The sequence below is a fragment of the Acipenser ruthenus genome, chromosome 2 (genome assembly GCF_902713425.1).
Source record: "Acipenser ruthenus chromosome 2, fAciRut3.2 maternal haplotype, whole genome shotgun sequence".
Taxonomy (NCBI): domain Eukaryota; kingdom Metazoa; phylum Chordata; class Actinopteri; order Acipenseriformes; family Acipenseridae; genus Acipenser; species Acipenser ruthenus.
In genome coordinates, this window is record NC_081190.1 from 18,598,872 (window position 1) to 18,617,529 (window position 18,658).

Genomic DNA, 18,658 nt, shown 5'->3' on the forward strand with positions numbered 1-18,658 from the left:
TTTTACAGAACTGTATAAATTTTATTTGCTTTATAGTTTGCGTACAATATAGACTGTCACTGAACAGTTTTAGTATGTTTACTAAATATAAATCTTTTTTTGCAAATTAAATGATCTTTCCTTTAATAAATCTGAATGATATTATTTACTATGTTGGCATAATGCTTCTAAGTAACTGAAGGGGGGGGGGGGGGGGTAACAGGTTGATAAATTAAATGATTCTACACAAAAACAAGCAGAAGAGTTTACAAAGCAGGTTGAAACAAGAAAAGAAAAAAAACAAACAAAAAGGAAACTAACAAACACGGAACTAAAAACATTGGCTTCCACCTTCAAATTAAAACAAGCAATGGTCACCCCATCATCATACACAATCTACAAATCCAAATACTACAGATAGTTAGCTTCACACAAGATTTAAATACACATTACAGAGGTACAATTAAGAATAAAACACAACATATTTACATATTAGTACAGAGCTTCAGTTCGTGAAAAAGGATATTGCAAATGTTTAAACCTTGATAAAGTACAAAGAAGGTCTAATAAACCAGTTATTCTCTTACACTAATTTACATTTATACTATACAATATCTCTCCATACTCCCCAGTCTGAATCAGAAGCAGTTTAGCATGTGGGCTATGTACACATTAAAAAAAAAAAAAAAACTAACCTGTGCTATTTTCTGTGAATAAAATGAACTAAAATAAGGATATTGACTTCATGTTTTTGTGAAGTTGTTTGTTCCCTTTAAAAACAAAAAACAAAACAAAAAAAGACAACAACCAGCAAGTACACAGGGAATATGAGGGCTACAGTGAAAAGGGCAAATGTTGTAATTCTTGTCATCAATATGAACAAGTACAAATTGTAATATTTTATTTGTAAGTAAATGTACCACAACAAGAAAATATTTTAGCTTTGCACATGTATTTACAGATCAGAAATGAGAAAAAAAAAACAAAAGGAAAAGCACTGATGTACCCTGCCCTGTTAGAGATGAAGGCTGTGGGGTTATTAGAGAGCTATCCACCTTTGAGAACTGGCATGCCATCATGATCAAGTCATCCAAGGAACAAAGCTGACTTTGAAAATATGGACAGTGTACTCAGTTCACAAACCTTACTTATCTGTATAACCAGCTTGTTATTTAGGAAAAAGCAAGAAAAGATGCAGTCTATAATCCTCTAGTGATGTTCATGGCAGATACCCATTGCACATTGCAGAATGAGGAGAATGCACCAACCATGGCTGATTTTGGTGGGGGGTGGGTACCAGCTATACTCTCTGCTTTCTCACTGAGCCAAGGCTACTTGAAAGTCAGTAAGAGACCTTCATATATATTAGCTGTAGAAAAACAGAGCACCACTCAACAACTACAGGACCTGGGCAGATCTGACGAGGATGTCTAGACAAGACAGTCACTTGGCACAAATGAAGGTGCCTGCCTCTAGAACTTATCTGTGTATATCTACACAACGATGGAGAGGTGAGCTATGCTTTTTAGAGGACAGGCAATTCCACACACAAGAATCAAAGCAGGTGATCCACATTAGTTTGCTATATTGGCAAAACCCAGTGTAATGCAATGAAGGCCACCACAGTAAAGCTTTGGAAATGCATACTGTCTTTAAATGATTTTGAAACAAGCATCCTTTCAATGCATTACTGCTGCATCAATAAAGGAAAAGATAACCAACTTTGATTCAAACCTCAAACAACAGTTAATTCCCTTGTCTAAAAACTTAATAGATCTGCTGTGAGCAATGTAATGGCCCATCTGGTCCATTCTCCTTGCAGTTACATTTTATTTGCTGCTTCCCTTTTGCAAAAAAAGAAATTGATACACTGATCATTAAAAAAAAAAACCCTTTGCAGTTAATGTAGTCTACCTGCTTGCAGCTTCATAGTGAATTGAAAATGGTACATGGCTATATAAGATTCATCTATATGGATAGATCAATCTGGAAACAAGAAAAACAGAAGCCCCCAAACTCTAAAGGGCAAGTAAAAGTCAGTGATTAGTTCTGGTTCCTGAAAGAGCCTTACTTCACAAATTAATCTGCAAAGAATGCTAATGGTAAAAAAAACCATACCAACCAAAGATTAACTGTTTTTAGTGAGAGTGGGATACAAAGGTATTTATATGTAGCTTAATGGAAATAAGAATGGTTAAAAGTTTCATCATCATATCACCAGAAAGAAGCAACATGATTTGAAAAAGTCAAAGAGCCAAAAGGAAAATTTCATAAAAATATCTTTTTAAATTTTACATGATCGCATTATCAGGTCACTCTAAAACAAGCTCCAAACAAACAGATTATTCTTAGACAGAGGTGTCCATCGCCAGTACCGCAGAGGCCAACCTTTCTTTTCTACCCTGCTCCATTCTCTGTTGAGGACAAAGGCTTTATTTGGAGAGTTCAGGAGTTCATAGAGCAGGGGTCAGTTTTTGCTTTTGCAGCAGAGTTTATAATCCTCATAAGACACTGTCCAAATTCTTCTATGATCATCCTCTCTGCCGCGGCCTGGGACCTGTTCACTTTCTCCGACTGCTCCGCCTGCTCCAGCAAACACTCGCACGTCGCTTCAGCAACCTCTTTGGTGACAAAAGTATAGGGCAACCTGGAATCAAGAAAATACGTGAAAAAAGGGTGCTCCATAAGCATGAACCCCACAAATCTAATAAAACAGACACACAAGAGCAACTTAGAAGGCAAAGGGAAATAAAGCTTATGGGAATGCCAAGAAATTGTGTTAGACAGTATGTATTTCAAGTTTCAAGACATGGGAGACATACCACACAGAACCTCAACATGTGTTTAGGAAAAAAGGTCCACATGATTGGTTTTGAAATCGGACTAGCTCTAAAGTATATTACAAGTCCACTTTCACTTACTTTCCCCCTCCACTGGTGACAGCCGGTGTTGTTCTTGTTAACAGATCAGAGATTTGGGATGATAACTTGGTTTTGGCCGCCGTCTGCTGCTGGACACGGACTTCCGCTGCATCTGCCAAGTGCATCAGAGTCTTCCGCTCCGGACTCTCCTCAAAGTTCTTACAGCCGTTGCACTTACATATCGAAGAGCACATGATCTTTGCCTAGATTGCGGAGGGCACATGAAGACATTTAACTTTGATATTCATGAAACTGGGCTAGAGAATATTGTTAAATGAGTTTCATACATTTAAAAAATGTTATTTTTAAATTTTAGTTCTAAAAACTGACTCATAAATAGATCCCTGTACCTGCCTAATGAATGTACTTGGATAGTTCATTTGCTTTATTATTAGTTTGGTGGAGTGGGGTGCAGGTCTCCCTCCCCCTTCTGTTCATAGAGCTTTAACCCTTTGCGGTCCATTGTCGGACTGGGTCCGACATTGCAATTATTCCTCACAGGTCCTTTGTCGGACTGGGTCCGACATCATTATAGCAACGCAATAAACGGGTGTTTAGTCGTTTTTTCTCCGGAAAAAGCCGAGAAAACCATTCAATTGCCGAGTGGTAGCGACAGGAGCCGAGACAAGTCGGGAAAAAAAAAAAAAAAAAAAAAAAAAAAGGCGTATTTCATGAATAGTCATACATGGTATCAGGTATCAGATAATGGGCGTCCATAATAAACAAGCTGGCTAAGTGCGTCAGCGCACTGAGACTATCATGGACATTTGCAGAGCTTTTTTCAGATGTTATAGTAATAAAATAATGACTTTGATCGCATTATTGAGGAGTTTGGTGATAAAACGAGTGATCTGGAGATGATCGATCGGTATGTACGACTATTATTATTATTATTATTTATTTCTTACACAGCTGAACGCTATAGCAAACAAAAGGCTGGGGAGGGGCTGGAGATGCCTAGTGTGTGCTTTGTTGATATGCAGGGCCATTTAAACCCGTTTGACTGTGAAAAAAAATACTTTTAAACAGCGCGTATAAAATTAACTGCGCGTGTGAAAATTAATTATTCCTGGCGTGCCTGACGCGCGTTTAATAAATGGACCGCAAAGGGTTAAACCACTCCATGTCTTCAGAGCATCACAAGCTCTTTGGCCTGGTTTTATTTACCTATACCACTGTATGCAGCAAAAATATAATGGGAAAATATCATTATATATTTTTTCTGACTTCTGCCAACATGTCTGAGAGGCTTACATTAACAGTGACTGGGCTGGTACATTATTAAACCAAAAGAAAGACAGAAAGGTGTTACCAAATCAGCAGCCTGAGGCAGGCTGGGCTCCAGTGGTGAAACTCACCTCATAGCATTCGCAGTAGTTTTTGAGACAGCCTGAGCGTTTGCAGTTACAGCCCTTGCTGTGCCGTCGGTCTGATTCACCTTCCTTTCCTTTTCCAATTTTCGGTTTGAATGCTTCCGGATTGCGGTCTAGGCATGCCTGCAAAAGGATTAAACATAATGTACCACCATTCATATGTTTTCAACAGCAGCCACATACACTGAAGATATTAGTCTCCATCATCACACTCTTACCTTTATTGCCTTAAGTCTGTCCGTCTCGTGTTCCAGATTGTTGTAGCAGTTTGTGCAGTTACAGTTGTTACAGAATTCTCCGTTGGCAAAACAATCGCAGTACCTAAAAAAACCCACAAATCAAATGGCTTTCAGAAATGTTCCCCTTATAAGTCTACACAGAACTGAAACTGTAGTGCAACAACCCAATTCATTTTTATTTCTCACATCCCTAAAATACTTCATTTGTAATAGAATTTTCATTATCAAAATACCAGTAAACTAAATGTATAACTTTTCATACCATTAACCTTGCTATTGTATGCATTTGCATTGGAATACACAGTATAAGCCTATTAGTTGAAATGCACTGTAGCTGAAGGAGTACTATAAATGACAGTGTCAGAAAGCAGTGCATACTCACAATTTGAGACACTGGGACTTTGTACAGTTACACGGTTTCCTGGGTCGCGATGCAGAATCGGACGGAGACAACCTGTGTGAAGTGAAAAAAGTACACTTTAATGTGCAATTTGTCTGACCTACGACAACTCCGTTTTTCATTTGACCTTTTACATGCATTGTATAATACTAGAGGTCAGCACGGGTAGAAAATCCGGAACCGGGTACCCGTCGTGTAAAATACACAGATCGTTTTTCAGGTAATGATTTAAAAACCCCAAAAACCGCATATATTCATGTTTTAAGTGCATGATACATATTTAAATACTATATAGTACACATACATTTAGTCTCTTCAGATCTGTAGACTTGTGTAACCTTTCAGTAGTGGAAGCATTATAATAATAACAATAACAATAATAATAATAATACATCTCTGTTTGAATACAGTTATGTTAAATGCGCTTCATGCTGCGGGATTCTGCACATCTATTGGTCATATTCCGCTGTTGTTGTTAACATGGCATTCAAGCAAAGGAGCGTTGTGTGGAATTTCTTTACCAAAGCAGGAGAACACGGAATTTACAAACTCTGCCAAGGAAATATTTCATTGAAAAGGAGGAAGCACTCGCACACTTACTTAATGTGCTCCACAACATTTTTTATTTAACCCAAAACAAAATAGGTTTCTTAAGTGTGTGAGTAATGTTTCTCATACTGATTTCATTTTGTACTTTGCACATTTTGCAGTGCGTCTGCTTTCTTAGTTGATCTACTTCATTAAAATAAAATGAAAGTTTACGGTTTTCAGTCTGTTTTCTGGGGTACACCGCTCACAATACTGTATTTTTAAATAAACAGCTCCTTATTTGATCTTTTTGGTAAGAAACTATATCTGCGCAATAACTGTATATCAAGCATTCCATATTGGAAGCCACACGGATATTATTATTAATGGATATCACTGACATAAACCCAACAGGATGCTATGTTGTTTTCTTTCTGATTTAGTTCCTGAGAAGCAGCAGCAGTTTGCAGTTATTATTACTGAGGTGTACTTGCCGCTCGCTGTGTGTTATTGTTTTGTGTAAAACATTGATATCCTGTCAGTTAAGAAAAGGCTTCATGCAAAAGCTTGTTTTAACGTTGTCTTTATTACACCGGCCAGAGACCTGCACTTACAACTGCACTGTCATATTTTCTACATTTTCTTTAAATTCTCAAATTCATAATCGATACCCAGGTAGTAAAGAGAGACCCAGGTCTGGTCATTTAAAATCCGGGTACCCATGCCAACCTCTATATAATTAATACATTTTTGGTGCTTTTGAATTTAAATACATATTCTACATACTAATTTGGAGTCAGCTATGGGGCCAAAACTATGTACTTTCAAGTTAGTAGAATTAGTCATTTGTTTTAAACACAACAAATAACAACCAGCTTTAGGTTTTGTTGAATGGTTATTAGTTTACTCTTAAGTATAATGTCACAAATGTTTATAGAAATAATACAATACTTGGTTCAATCCAATGTGCTTTTATGATGGACAGTAGTATAATCTAATAAATAAATAAAACTCCTTTTGGCACCATTCAAATATTGATGAAAACTCAACAAAGGAGTTTAAAAAAGACCTACCCTAGATGGCTTCAATTAATGAGTGGGGAAACAATTTGGATATGCAAACAAATTTGATTTGCTAGGAAAACCAACTTACTCTGCGCTTTTTTAGGTATCCTTCACATGTAAAATATTTTACCATACCCCTTTTCTACTGTATCCTCTATATAACGTTCTCCTGTGACACTGAACGTTGTATCCCTTCACATTCTTAGCACTGCTACTCTTAACTGACATACCCATTGAGTGGTAACCGGGCCTGGGTCTGGATACCAGCTGCTGCTCCTGGTGCAAACCCAGTACTGCTTGCCAAGGTCACAAAGGCTGACTGCTGGAGCTGAAAATATAAATATTTATTGTTACATTAGATTATAGTATTACAGAGTATACTGTTATAGATTACTGCACAAAATCTGAGCTTTGGCTTCATATTCTTTGTGTTCCCTGGAAACACACTGCCTAATAATTGATCTTCAGATTCAAATCTTTAATAAAATATGATGCATCCAATGCAGGATAAGACATTGTGAAAAGGCCCGTTGTACTATAAAGACCAGGCTTTCTAGTAACCATTAACGAAACTTGTTCCATTTAAAACGGATGTACCGTTATGTTGATGCTATGCACGTCCCTGTCTCACAGGAAAAGTGAGAGATCTTTGATATCAAAGTTATTTCGTGTAAGGTTCTTGGATTAGCCAACAGAAAAAATAAACGCTTCCTCAGCACCTCTTTCTGTTTTCACAGTATAACTGATGGAGGATAAATAACACACACACACACACACACACACACACACACACACACACACACACACACATTTACTTGCCTGTGTGACATACTGAGCAGGGAGGACAGCATACCCCACGTTTCCTGTGCCAGGAGCTGGTGCCAGGACAGTGCCTGGGGGCAGGTTGGTCAGATTGGGCTGAATCTGAGGTAAAGAAGTAGCCGGCATGATAAGCCTTTGCTGTGACTGAGTACTAACAATCTGTGAAGTTGCGTTTAGAGATTTTGGGACCACCTGAAAACACAAAAAATGGCACTTACCCTTCAAGGAACAACTTAATATAAAACTTATGTCTATGTAAAATTGCATCAAATCCTGGAGAGTGTTTATAAAGCTATATCCCAAACAATCAAAGATTCTGATACTCTATAGAATTTCCACAGGAAGTTTAATCGCAGTTGGATTAGCATGCATATCCAGTTGCGGGGTATAAAATTATAAGAGTGCAGTTCAGATATAGTTATCAAATCATCTCTTACTGACAACATTTAGTTTCTCCCGTCCTTGCAAGACGGATTGGTTCAACAAAGGGATTTTTTTTTATAACCTGCCCAGAGAGATCTAGACAGGCCACTGTCCTGGGTAAAATGAAATCTCTCTCACAGTGGAGCACCGTGTATCATCGATAAACTGCATTTATATATTATACGATTTTGGAAATAAAAACTCCCATCAATTATCTAATTAAAGACAACACAAACTAAAACCATAGAACAGTTGCTGTCCCAACCTTACCAGTAGTTAGGATGAGAATATTTGGACGGGTTTTGTATCAGGAATTTCTACCCACCTGTTTCATGGTGTGTGCAGAGACAATTGGAACTGACATCCGCACTGGTGTTGTGTTCACCACTACCGGTTTGGCTGTTAACAGAGATGAGAGAACTGAATTACAAAAAATCCTGAAAAGATAATTTGGCACACCCAGGTTTCAGCACCTGTATGGATAAATCAGGATGAACAATAAAAATTGATCATTTAAGTGTTCCAAAACTATCATATTTAACATACAAATGTATAATGAAACCAAAAAAAAAAAAAAAGTAGTATGGCACAAAATAAGATATCTCCCATAGCATTTTGGAGACATGAATAGCAGAGATTAACATTGTTAACAACTTTTCCACATACCCTATGATATATTATGGCTTTCTTGATCAAAGAAAGACAATTTGTGGAGGTTTTGGGTTGTAAACTACTGTCCACTGAGGGCGAAGTCAAGACTACCAAATTCATTTAACTTGTGACCTGAGCTGAATTCGATCCCAAGCTTTCCGGAGTTGATCGAGTGCATCACCTCACTGCACCACCACTGCGCTCTACAGTGTATTGGTCCAGCATTAAGACATTTAGAGCAGACACCTACCTTGTTGTAGAGAGTGCGAGTTGATGCTGGGGCTGCCTGTCTGCGGGGAGCTGCTGCCCGTGGAGGCAGTGACGAGACGCACGTAGTGGAATTTACTGCCCGGCACCTGGATCTGCTGCACATTTTGTGGTGTTGTCAGAGGAATGATTGTTTTAAACTGAGGGGTGCCCACTCCACTTACTGTCATGGTCTGCACAGGTTTCACTCCCTACATCAAAGAGCAGAAGAATTGGTTACAGACCCAACACCACCTTTGTAATTTACTAAATGACGTAAGCATATACACCACAATAGTGAAACTCAGAACAGGAACTTACCTGCTGTGTGGAGTGATTGGAAATGCCCTTGGCTGGAGAAGACTGGGTTGCCTGCTGCACTGTCAGGAACTGCTGTCCCAGGGCCATGCTCAACGGGACCCCAACTGACTTCTGAGGTGAGCTTGGAGACTGGGAGGCCACAGACACCACCGTCAGCTGCAGCCAGACAATAAGGTTAGCAAGGAATAGAGTACTACTAATAAATCACAGTATACAGCCAACATTGAGTGCCCGATTACTTTAACCCCAAGTTTCTCCCAAATTTAGAATGTCCAATTAGATTCCCTCACCACAGCAATTCCCCACACAGCTCAGGAGAACTGAAAGTTCAGTGGGTGCCCTCCGATCAAGCCAACTTCCTCTTTCACGCCCAGGAACCTTGAGAGTGGAGTGGGGTCTGCTGTATCACGATGAGGAGAAACAGTCCCTGCCTAACCCATGGGAGAACCAACAAGACACTCCATCCAGAATCCCCAGCGAAGACCGGTCCCTTCACACAGCGTGAACCTGCACTTCCCTGACTGTACGACTCGCCCTGCACATCACAAGGCCGTCCTTGACCAGGCGACCCACTCAGGGACCCCCATAGCCAGAGTTTTATATAGGGGTTTAGGGTTAAGGGCTATAGTATTTGGTTTGATTGGCCCTTTCAAATTTGTCCCAAGTGTGCTCACAGAACCATGACGACAGGTTTAGGGGACAGCCCTTGCTGTTACAGGAGTGAGAGGCCTGACCTTGCTGGGTGATTTGAGGGGCGAGATGGCAATCTTGCTTTGCGGTGTTGAACCGAGAGCAGCTCCGACGATGCTTTCCGAGAAAGAAAGTGTCCTCGGGGGTGTGCCAGGAGGGTTCTGGGTAAGGACTCGGCCTGCAAATCAGCAATCAAAAAAAAAAAAAAAAACACATAGAAAAAAAATAAAATCCGACATGAGGCTGGAAATTCACAGAAAGATGTTATAAAAACTACACCACAGATCTTCATAAACTGCAAATGTAACTTTAACTTAAACCAAAGCAGAGTGGTCGATCTCCATTTATGTAGAAGGGAAATTACACATGATTCTCAAAGAACATCTCACCTAGGCCCGAATATAAATAGTGCTAAAAGAAACATCCAAGTTAAAAATGAGTGTGTGTGTGTCATTAGTGAATCACCCATACATTGAAGTATTTGTATTTTAACATGCAAGTCCTAATGGATGATTTAAATTGATAGAGGTTCAATACTGTGAGGCTGAAAATACAAATCCAAACAAGCAATCTGTTTATGTGACATTCATACCTGAGCTAGGGCATGGCAGAGGCTTAAAGTATTATTTTCAAACAGAGCTGTATATGGGGAGGGAGGCAATAAACATTAGACGGCAAGTGCTGGAACTCCTGGGAAATTCATCAATAAACTGGCAATATCCCCCATGATGCTTTGATTCCAACAAAGTGCCTTGAATATATAATGGACAAGAACCATTACCTCCAATCAGCTGCGAAACAGAAGTTTGACCAGACATTGCTTTACTGTTCAATGGCTTTGTGATGATAAATTTTGTGATCATTGGTCCTGCTGAAGACGTCTGTGTTTTCTTAGCAATCTGCAACATTAAGTTTTTACAGGTAATCAAATAAATGCAATTTGAAAATGTTAAAACATTTGCAACACCCATTTTTATATTAAAAATGTTAATGTATAAACTAATCGCTGGAATCAGTTAACAGACTCATGAATTACTGAGTCCTACCCAAAGGGAACCTGCAGTTTAGTAATCATTCAATCAATAAAAAATAAATGCAGAAGAGGGAAAGATATTCACCCTTGATGCCCAACTATTATAAAAGATAAAATAAACTAGCAGTACAGTATGTTCAACTACTACCTGAGTAATGCTAACAACAAAACAGCAATCTTTAAAAATGATTCACGGGGGCTCCCGAGTGTCGCATCCAGTAAAGGCGTGGAGTGCAGGATGCGCCCTATAGCCTGGAGATCGCAGATTCAAATCCAGGCTATGTCATTGCCGACCGTGACCGGGGGTTCCTAGGGGCCGAAAGCCGCCCAGGTAGGGAGGGCTTAGGTCTGTAGGGCAATCCACGGTCCACCGTGCACCAGCGACCCCTGTGGCTGATAGGGCGCATGCGGGTGCGAAAAATGACAGATTGGCAGGAACACGTTTCGGAGGACGCGTGTTTCAGCCTCCGTTCCCCGAGTCGCTGGGGGGTTGCAGCGTTGAACCGGGATAAAAAATTAATAATTGGGCATTCCAAATTGGGGAGAAAACTGGGGTGAAAACCACTGGCACCACCGGGTTTTTTTTTTCTGTCAAAATATGTATAGTAGTAACTCGGCAGTACTTGCACACTTAAGTTGTACCTTCTTTCCTTTGCTGTCTTCCACAATGAAATCCCTATGGTCATGAGCACATTCTTCTGGGGTTTTTGTTTGCAGGCATTTTTGTACATTTCGCCATAATTCTGTTTTAAATCCTCCGTATCTTAACTGTAATAAGCTTGAAATCCCGCTAACAAGCCTCCAACCTGATTGTAATCTCGTTTTAAATCTCGCAAGCGGAGTCTCCAATAGAAATGTAGGAATGTGCTGTCACTCAGTAGTTGGGGCGGGTTTAAAGTATTGAGAACGAATCAATGATAGATGCAAGTCAGGAAGGCAGAACATTGCTCAGCAGCACTGGGAAATGTATTTATTATTTTTGTAGTAGGTTTTACTTTAATGAGAATAGGGTAAAGTCAACGTGAATTTGATTAACCATTTCCACAGTTTTTCCGGTGTTTATTGGCTATCCACCAATTTCATGTTTTATTGTGTTTTATCGGTTAAAAACGAAAATCAGGAGCCCTAATTATACACTACATGAAGGGGGTTCAGAGGTGAAGAGTCCTTGATATTCAATAGAAAACATGCTTCCTGACTATAAATAACTAGAGCAAGTGGTACTGTACAAAGCAAATTGTGATCTCTTTGATTTGGTTGGGGCTGGGGCCATTCATAAATTTTTACACTTTACTTTCCAAATGCTGCCCCCTAACATAATAATTGATGCCAGTAATCTACAGTACTTATCCTCTGAACAGGACAGGGTAGACACAATCAGCCAGTAACTACTTTAATCAAACTTAGTCAAAAAGGTACATTATCACTATTTGCCACCGTTAAGAACTATGGAATAACCATGCCAATTACTGCATCGTAAAAACAGTCAATTAATTAAAAATGTAATTGGAGTACAGATGCCTTTAATTGTAGTTTATCTGAAAGTTAAAACACCAAATCATAATTTCAAAAAATAAACATTTGTTGTTGATAGAGACTCTTCGTAGCAGTTTCTTTTTAGTACTTTTATACAACCATACTGGCATTTACCTTCCATAAGAAATCATTATTCACACAGTAAAATATTCTGTATTTTGTTAAAAGGGACTACTTTCTGTTAATTTTGGTTTGACAGTAATGTCTGTACTGCAGGCATTTTTGATAGATCCTTGAGTGTGTTGTGTAATCATCATAACATATGATCATGCATTTAGAAACATATGTTGTGTGTATAACAATCAAGACTAGAACAGCAGTTACCACAAACTGTACTTTCTACCAGTCTGTATTTCAGTTCATTCATTCTGTGTTACTACACCTACATTTGTCTTATTTCTTTACCTGTATTGTTTTTAATTGCTGGGCCTGCAGTGTTGAATGCTGGGATGTGCTAATCAGCTGATTCCCAGAGCCCATGGCCTGCACACCAATCACAGGCTTAAGGTCTGTCCTGCTCCCAATGGTCACCACCTTAAACTGTTGGGGCTGTATCTTGGTGTCTAGCCCCATACCCTGGCCTTGACCAGCCTTAGGGGACTGGGCGAGATGGCTGGTGTGGGGCAGTGTCAGCACAATGGGCTGCCCGGACTTGCCGATGGTGGTGACAAACAGCTTTTGTCCGTCCTGTTTGAACACCTGTGTGGTGGTGGGCTTGAGGTCAGACGAGGGGGACTGTGAGACTTTGTTGAGGATGACCTGGTTGGCCGTGATGGTGACAGGGGTATTGAGTTTCTGCAGCCCTCCACTAACACTGCTGCTAGGCTGCGTGCTGACTGGCATGGGTGCTGCTGCTTTGAGCCCTGTCATGCTGGTGGTTGTGGCAGTGGTGGAGCTGGTCAATAACAGCTGGCTGCCTATGCTGCTGGTGGTCTTTGATTCAGAGACCTGGACAGACTGAGGCACTGCAGTTTCGAGGTTGACGATCCCTGCAAGCTCTGTCTCCATGGGAACCTCTTCCTCCAACTCTGAGTCGTCCACGGCGCCCACGTGGTCGTCCTCCACCAGCACGATGGCCTCTGTGTCCATGATCTCCTCGGGGAGCAGGCTGTTCACCTCCGCCGACACCACCTCCATCCTCACACACTGCCACTGCTGCTACTCCAAGACTTAGCCACTGCAAAACAACCAGCAGCAACAATCATTAGGAATTCATTAAGTGTGAATGGAAGAGCCAGTTCAATTAACATTTCAGCTAAGAGGTAGCGTTCAGTAGCTTAGCCATCAATAAGGGAACCTCATGTAACAGGTTGTGTGATGTATGGTGTGGCTAGAAAGACACTCCGGGTATATTTCTAGAGAGCCACGCAAGTTTTGGAAAACTGAACTGCGTTAATCTAGCACCCAAGCACAAAACATTTTAAAAAGTGTTTACATACCATCCTTATCAATTTTGATTGGCTAGCTGTGGAAGAAGCTGATCTTCTATTGGTTACAAAGAAACCCAGAAATGGCTGCCTGAGAGCCTGTGGCAAAGCACTGACTAATCTTTTAAACATAAGGTATTATTTACGTTTTTTGAAAAATTAGCAAATCAGTGATACTGCTTTTAATACATGAACCTGACATTTAAATGCAGCAGTCTAGTAAAGGTTAAAAAAACAAAAAACAAAAAAAACACACACAACTACAGCAGTAGCTAAGGTAATAGCGGATTAGAAAAAAATCGTGTTGTGTAACTTAACAGTTCATGGTCAAGCGTGTACTTGTTGGGATGTTTTAAAAAAACAAAACAAAAAAAAACCCAATGCACAATCCATCGATTTATGAAACTATTAAAACATGAAGATTGACAAATATCTTTATAATGATAGCTATGAAATGCTTATGAGATTCTGTATGATATATTTTATTATTATTATTTAAAAAAAATACAGACTGTAAATCTCATGGCAATGTGTATGTATTAATTCATTTATGAATTTATATTTCAGTGGGAGTTGTGCCGGGAAAGAATGTTGCTCTCTCTCTCTCAAAAAAAAAAAAAAAAGCCATCCAGTTATGAAACCAGGATCCGCCTGTTGCAGCAGTGTTCCAGTTAGCCATTATTATTATTATTATTATTATTATTATTATTATTATTATTATTTATTTCTTAGCAGACGCCCTTATCCAGGGCGACTTACAATTGTTAGATGATATCACATTATTTTTACATACAATTAATTTTTTTTTTTTTTTTTTTGACACAATATTTTTACATAAAATTACCCATTTATACAGTTGGGTTTTTACTGGAGCAATCTAGGTAAAGTACCTTGCTCAAGGGTACAGCAGCAGTGTCCCCCACCTGGAATTGAACCCACGACCCTCCAGTCAAGAGTCCAGAGCCCTAACCACTGCTCCACACTGCTGCCATCATGGGACAAGATGCTAGGTGAGGGAAAATAGCTGTAAAATGTTGTACACCGTTTTAAAAAATAAATAATATATATATATATATATATATATATATATATATATATATATATATATATATATATATATATATATATATATATTTATACATAATAAACAAAACAAACAAAAGAAAAAATAAAAATTTTGTCTTTGCAGAATTTGATGGAGCCTACTGTAAATACTGCGTGCATTTTGGTAGAAAAACAGTAAAACATGCAGAGAAACTTGACAGGTTGTACACAAGTCCTTTAAAAATCTGGGGTTCAGCAGTTACAAAACTGAAAGAACATAAAGAAAAATCAGAATTCCACAAAACAGCAGTAACAGTGATTCAGGGCTATGTATTCTGTTTAATCACTTACGCTACACTAAAAGTTCCATCAGCTCACTGCCAGCCCATTTCAGAGTTACTCCTGTTATCTAATGCAGGATTTCTCAATCCTGGTCCTGGCGACCCACCGTGTCTGCTGGTTTTCATTCCAACTGAGCTCTCAGTTACTTAACTAGACCCTTAAATGAAATGATAATTTGCTTAATTAGACCATTTTAATTGTTTTCAGCTCTTAAACAGTAGCAGAGTTCAAGTTACTTCTAAAATGTTAGCGCTAACTAGAAATCTACAACTGTGGGTGCATTCACTGAGATCATTCTGCGCAGAATCTGACCAATTTAGCCAATGGGTGCGTTCATGGAGATCATTGGCTAAAAGGGTCAGATTCTGCACAGAATCTGCGCAGAATGATCTCTGTGAATGCACCCATTATAAGAGCTGAATACAAGTAAAACAGTTTAATGAAGCAAATTATCAGTTCAATTAAGGGTTTAATTAAGTAATTGATAACTCAGTTGGAATGAAAACCAGCAGACACAGTGGGTAACCCTGATCTGATGCATGCATGATAAAAACCTGTTACAAGACACTGGTTGTGTAATTTAAGACTTCTGCTTGGCATAAGGAAGTAAACACTGAGAATACATTCAGAATCCATAGATTACTGTAGTATTATAACTATTAGTTATTTTTGATCATTGACAAGGTAATGAGAAGCAGGAGCCAAACTATGCAAGGCCTTACAGTATTTGAATACAGAATAAAGTATTTACAGTATGCACATTTGTACTGTTAAAATATCTATTGTAAAATCTGTATTGAAATGTGAATTAAATTATTCTGCACAACATTCTTGCAAATCCCTTAACATTTTAACTGGGCAACTGTTTTTTTAAAGCCTTGGTGTTAGCTTGTTAACAGCACACGGTGCAACTAAGACCGTAACTCTAATGTGTAAATATTAACGGGTTACAGATCACCCTCCAGGGTTTACAAGAAACGCATTGTAGCGTATCCAGATTATCCCTCTACTGCAACAATGCTGGTGCTCTGTCTCTGAATAAGTGGGATATTGTGGGAACAGAAAACTAGCAGGAGGTGGGGGGGGGGGGGGGGGGGGGACGACGACGACAAAAAAACACCTGTCTCCTGGCTAAATGTTCCTCAGTAAAAGTTGAGAAATGTATACCTCAGGTGCTGCCATAACACGCCTCTTACTATAAACATTCTTTAGGACAGCAGGTTGGCTGAGGAACAAATAAAGAACTTGCAGAAATCCCATCATCACCAATATTCTATTCACATTAAGACAACTTTAAAACTGCTGCATAAGACACACTGTATCACCATTAAAAAACTAACCAAGTGCTCCCATGATGAAGTCACAAAAAAATAACCGAAACACAGCATCCCTTTGCAATCTATGCCGCGTACTGTTCAACATTCTATGCTTCCTTGTTACCATTGTATGATCCAGAACACATTACGGTACCAATGTTTAGTCAATGGAGGAAGGCTAACGTCTGCACTCTAGGATTGCTGCCATTTTATAATGGGAGCGTGTTAAGGCACACTCATTGAATATAGTTGTTGAGGTAGACTAACACAGGATGTTATTCGGTACCAGGAGGAAACGGCTAATTTAATCTTATTGTGTTACATTTTAAAAACAAATCTGCTTAAGTAAAAATATATATAACTAAGAATGTCCTTACCAAGTGTCTTCATAATTGGAAAGCATTTCTGTTTCTTCACTTATATGGACATTTTAGGATTTCGAGTTTCATACCATTTCACGAGTGAAGTTATGTCTATCGGATGCAGTGATTGAATGATCGCTGGTGTGAGCTGTAGTTAATTTAAATCAATGTATCATTGCTCTGTCTGCAGAAGCAAAGAAGTGGAACTTCAGTGTAGTACACTGGATTTTTTCCCTCTCTGTAAACACATAAAGAGACGATAACAACTGTCGTACTGATTTATTTCTACATTAGGATTAATACATCCATTTAAATGTGTGAAGTACGTACACACGACCGCCTCAACTAGGCTACATCCACTTTGCATGCTCTGCCCTCATCCATGATGGAAATCAGCTTGAAATCGCCCTATACAATATTCTACAATTACAATCCAAGAACTGCTATTCAACACCTCTTCCTCCAACTCAGAGACAGCCATCACAAAGAAGTGTATCCAAACATTCCAAACACGACAGCTATTCTCAGTCCTGCGCACATGCGCTTCACCAGCTGGCCTATAGCTGACCCTTTTTTTGGCAACCTTTACTCAATGCTCAACATTAAAATGCCAAGTGCAGACAGGTGTCTGTCCAACTGACACACTGCATTCTGGCTGAGAAGAAATCACATGACCAACACCATGTTATAGTGACTCCTCCAAAGTCTAGACACATGTAGAAAAGTGGAAGTGCAGTAATTCTCCCACATCAGCCACATATACCACGAGTAACAAAGCAAAAGTTATTCCCTGCAATGGAGATAAGAGTGGAGGTGCCCATGCGTCTTACACCTGTATGTCACAATTCCATTTTTAATTTAGAGAACTGGTTAGACGACAGTGAGGAAATGTGTTCAGGACGTCCTTTAGCAAAAATTGTTGAGTACCAGAATCTGGGTATATCTGTAGATGACTATCGTTCCATGCATCCAAATGTGCAGGAGGTGCTTCTTACTGCTAACAATATATTTCATTTTGTGAAGTTGGACACCTTGTCATGTTTTTTATATGTTTGGCAGGGGATACTTAGTGGGATGTTGGGTGTGTCACCGACTGGCTTCATTTTAACTCTGGAAGCAAAACTTCAAAAAAGGGCTTCATGTGGGGGATTTTATTTTTAACAAGCCATTGACACTTGTAATGCCGGGCACCACTGTCAACCCAAGTTTCTATCAGGATCTTTATTCAAGATCAGATCTCCAGATCAGCAGACACACAGCTGTTACAATGAAACTACTCAGATTTCTAGACCTCAGATCCCAATCTAGGTGGCACCAGTGACCTCAACAAGTTTTGTAAGCAAAGGTCTGATTTACCAGCATTAATCAAATATAATTTCCATTTGTATTCTAAACAGCAAAACCCTGTTATTACAGCACTGATTAACCAGAGACGTAGAATCTAAAGAAAGTCTTCTGTTTATTTGAATATGTGACATCAATTGATTTAAGAAACAAATAAATATTTGTCAGTTTACATTCTTCTACTAGAAATATAATTATAGATAAGCGTTTGAAGGACTTGTGGTGAAATAATTGACTTGGTAATCGGTCGCCACCTGTTTTTTCCAGTGGTATAGAAAAAGGTATTTTATGCATTTTCGGATATCTAAATTACAGGTACAACTACGTTTGACACAAAGTTCTTGAAATCCGTCTTAATTATATGGCAGAACAGATATCGGTTTTATGACATGTTTCTGAATGAGTCCTGTGATGGATTGTGACTTGCTGTCGACTGATTAAAGTCTTTATATAGTGGTGGTGCCCCACCTGGAGAGAGAATTATTAAACTGTGAAGGAGGAGACAGATTAACAAGTTAATTATTTCACCACAAGTCCTTCAAACGCTCATCTATAACCCATGAATGCTTGTTTCAGAACTTCAACTGCAAGAATCCA

General features: G+C 39.1%; 1 protein-coding gene across 8 annotated transcripts in view; it reads right to left on the reverse strand.

Annotated features, from left to right (window-relative positions):
- LOC117408982 (protein lin-54 homolog) overlaps nucleotides 1-18,658 on the reverse strand; it is a 25,218-nt gene continuing 6,560 nt past the window's right edge. For 5 of the 8 annotated variants that reach the window (XM_058990632.1, XM_034014469.3, XM_058990621.1 and 2 more), the window contains exons 2-14: nucleotides 12,632-13,403; nucleotides 10,439-10,556; nucleotides 9,702-9,835; nucleotides 8,968-9,123; nucleotides 8,651-8,858; nucleotides 8,075-8,148; nucleotides 7,324-7,518; nucleotides 6,735-6,832; nucleotides 4,895-4,966; nucleotides 4,492-4,594; nucleotides 4,259-4,396; nucleotides 2,901-3,103; nucleotides 1-2,626 (exon numbers count right to left, since the gene is read on the reverse strand). In XM_058990632.1, the coding sequence (XP_058846615.1) occupies nucleotides 2,425-2,626; nucleotides 2,901-3,103; nucleotides 4,259-4,396; nucleotides 4,492-4,594; nucleotides 4,895-4,966; nucleotides 6,735-6,832; nucleotides 7,324-7,518; nucleotides 8,075-8,148; nucleotides 8,651-8,858; nucleotides 8,968-9,123; nucleotides 9,702-9,835; nucleotides 10,439-10,556; nucleotides 12,632-13,363 (2,433 nt within the window). In that variant the 5' untranslated portion in view covers nucleotides 13,364-13,403 and the 3' untranslated portion in view covers nucleotides 1-2,424. Of the gene's footprint in view, nucleotides 2,627-2,900; nucleotides 3,104-4,258; nucleotides 4,397-4,491; nucleotides 4,595-4,894; nucleotides 4,967-6,734; nucleotides 6,833-7,323; nucleotides 7,519-8,074; nucleotides 8,149-8,650; nucleotides 8,859-8,967; nucleotides 9,124-9,701; nucleotides 9,836-10,438; nucleotides 10,557-12,631; nucleotides 13,404-14,543; nucleotides 14,660-18,658 lie in introns of all 8 variants that reach the window. The other 3 variants (XM_058990616.1, XM_058990627.1, XM_058990618.1) reach the window with 2 other exon arrangements.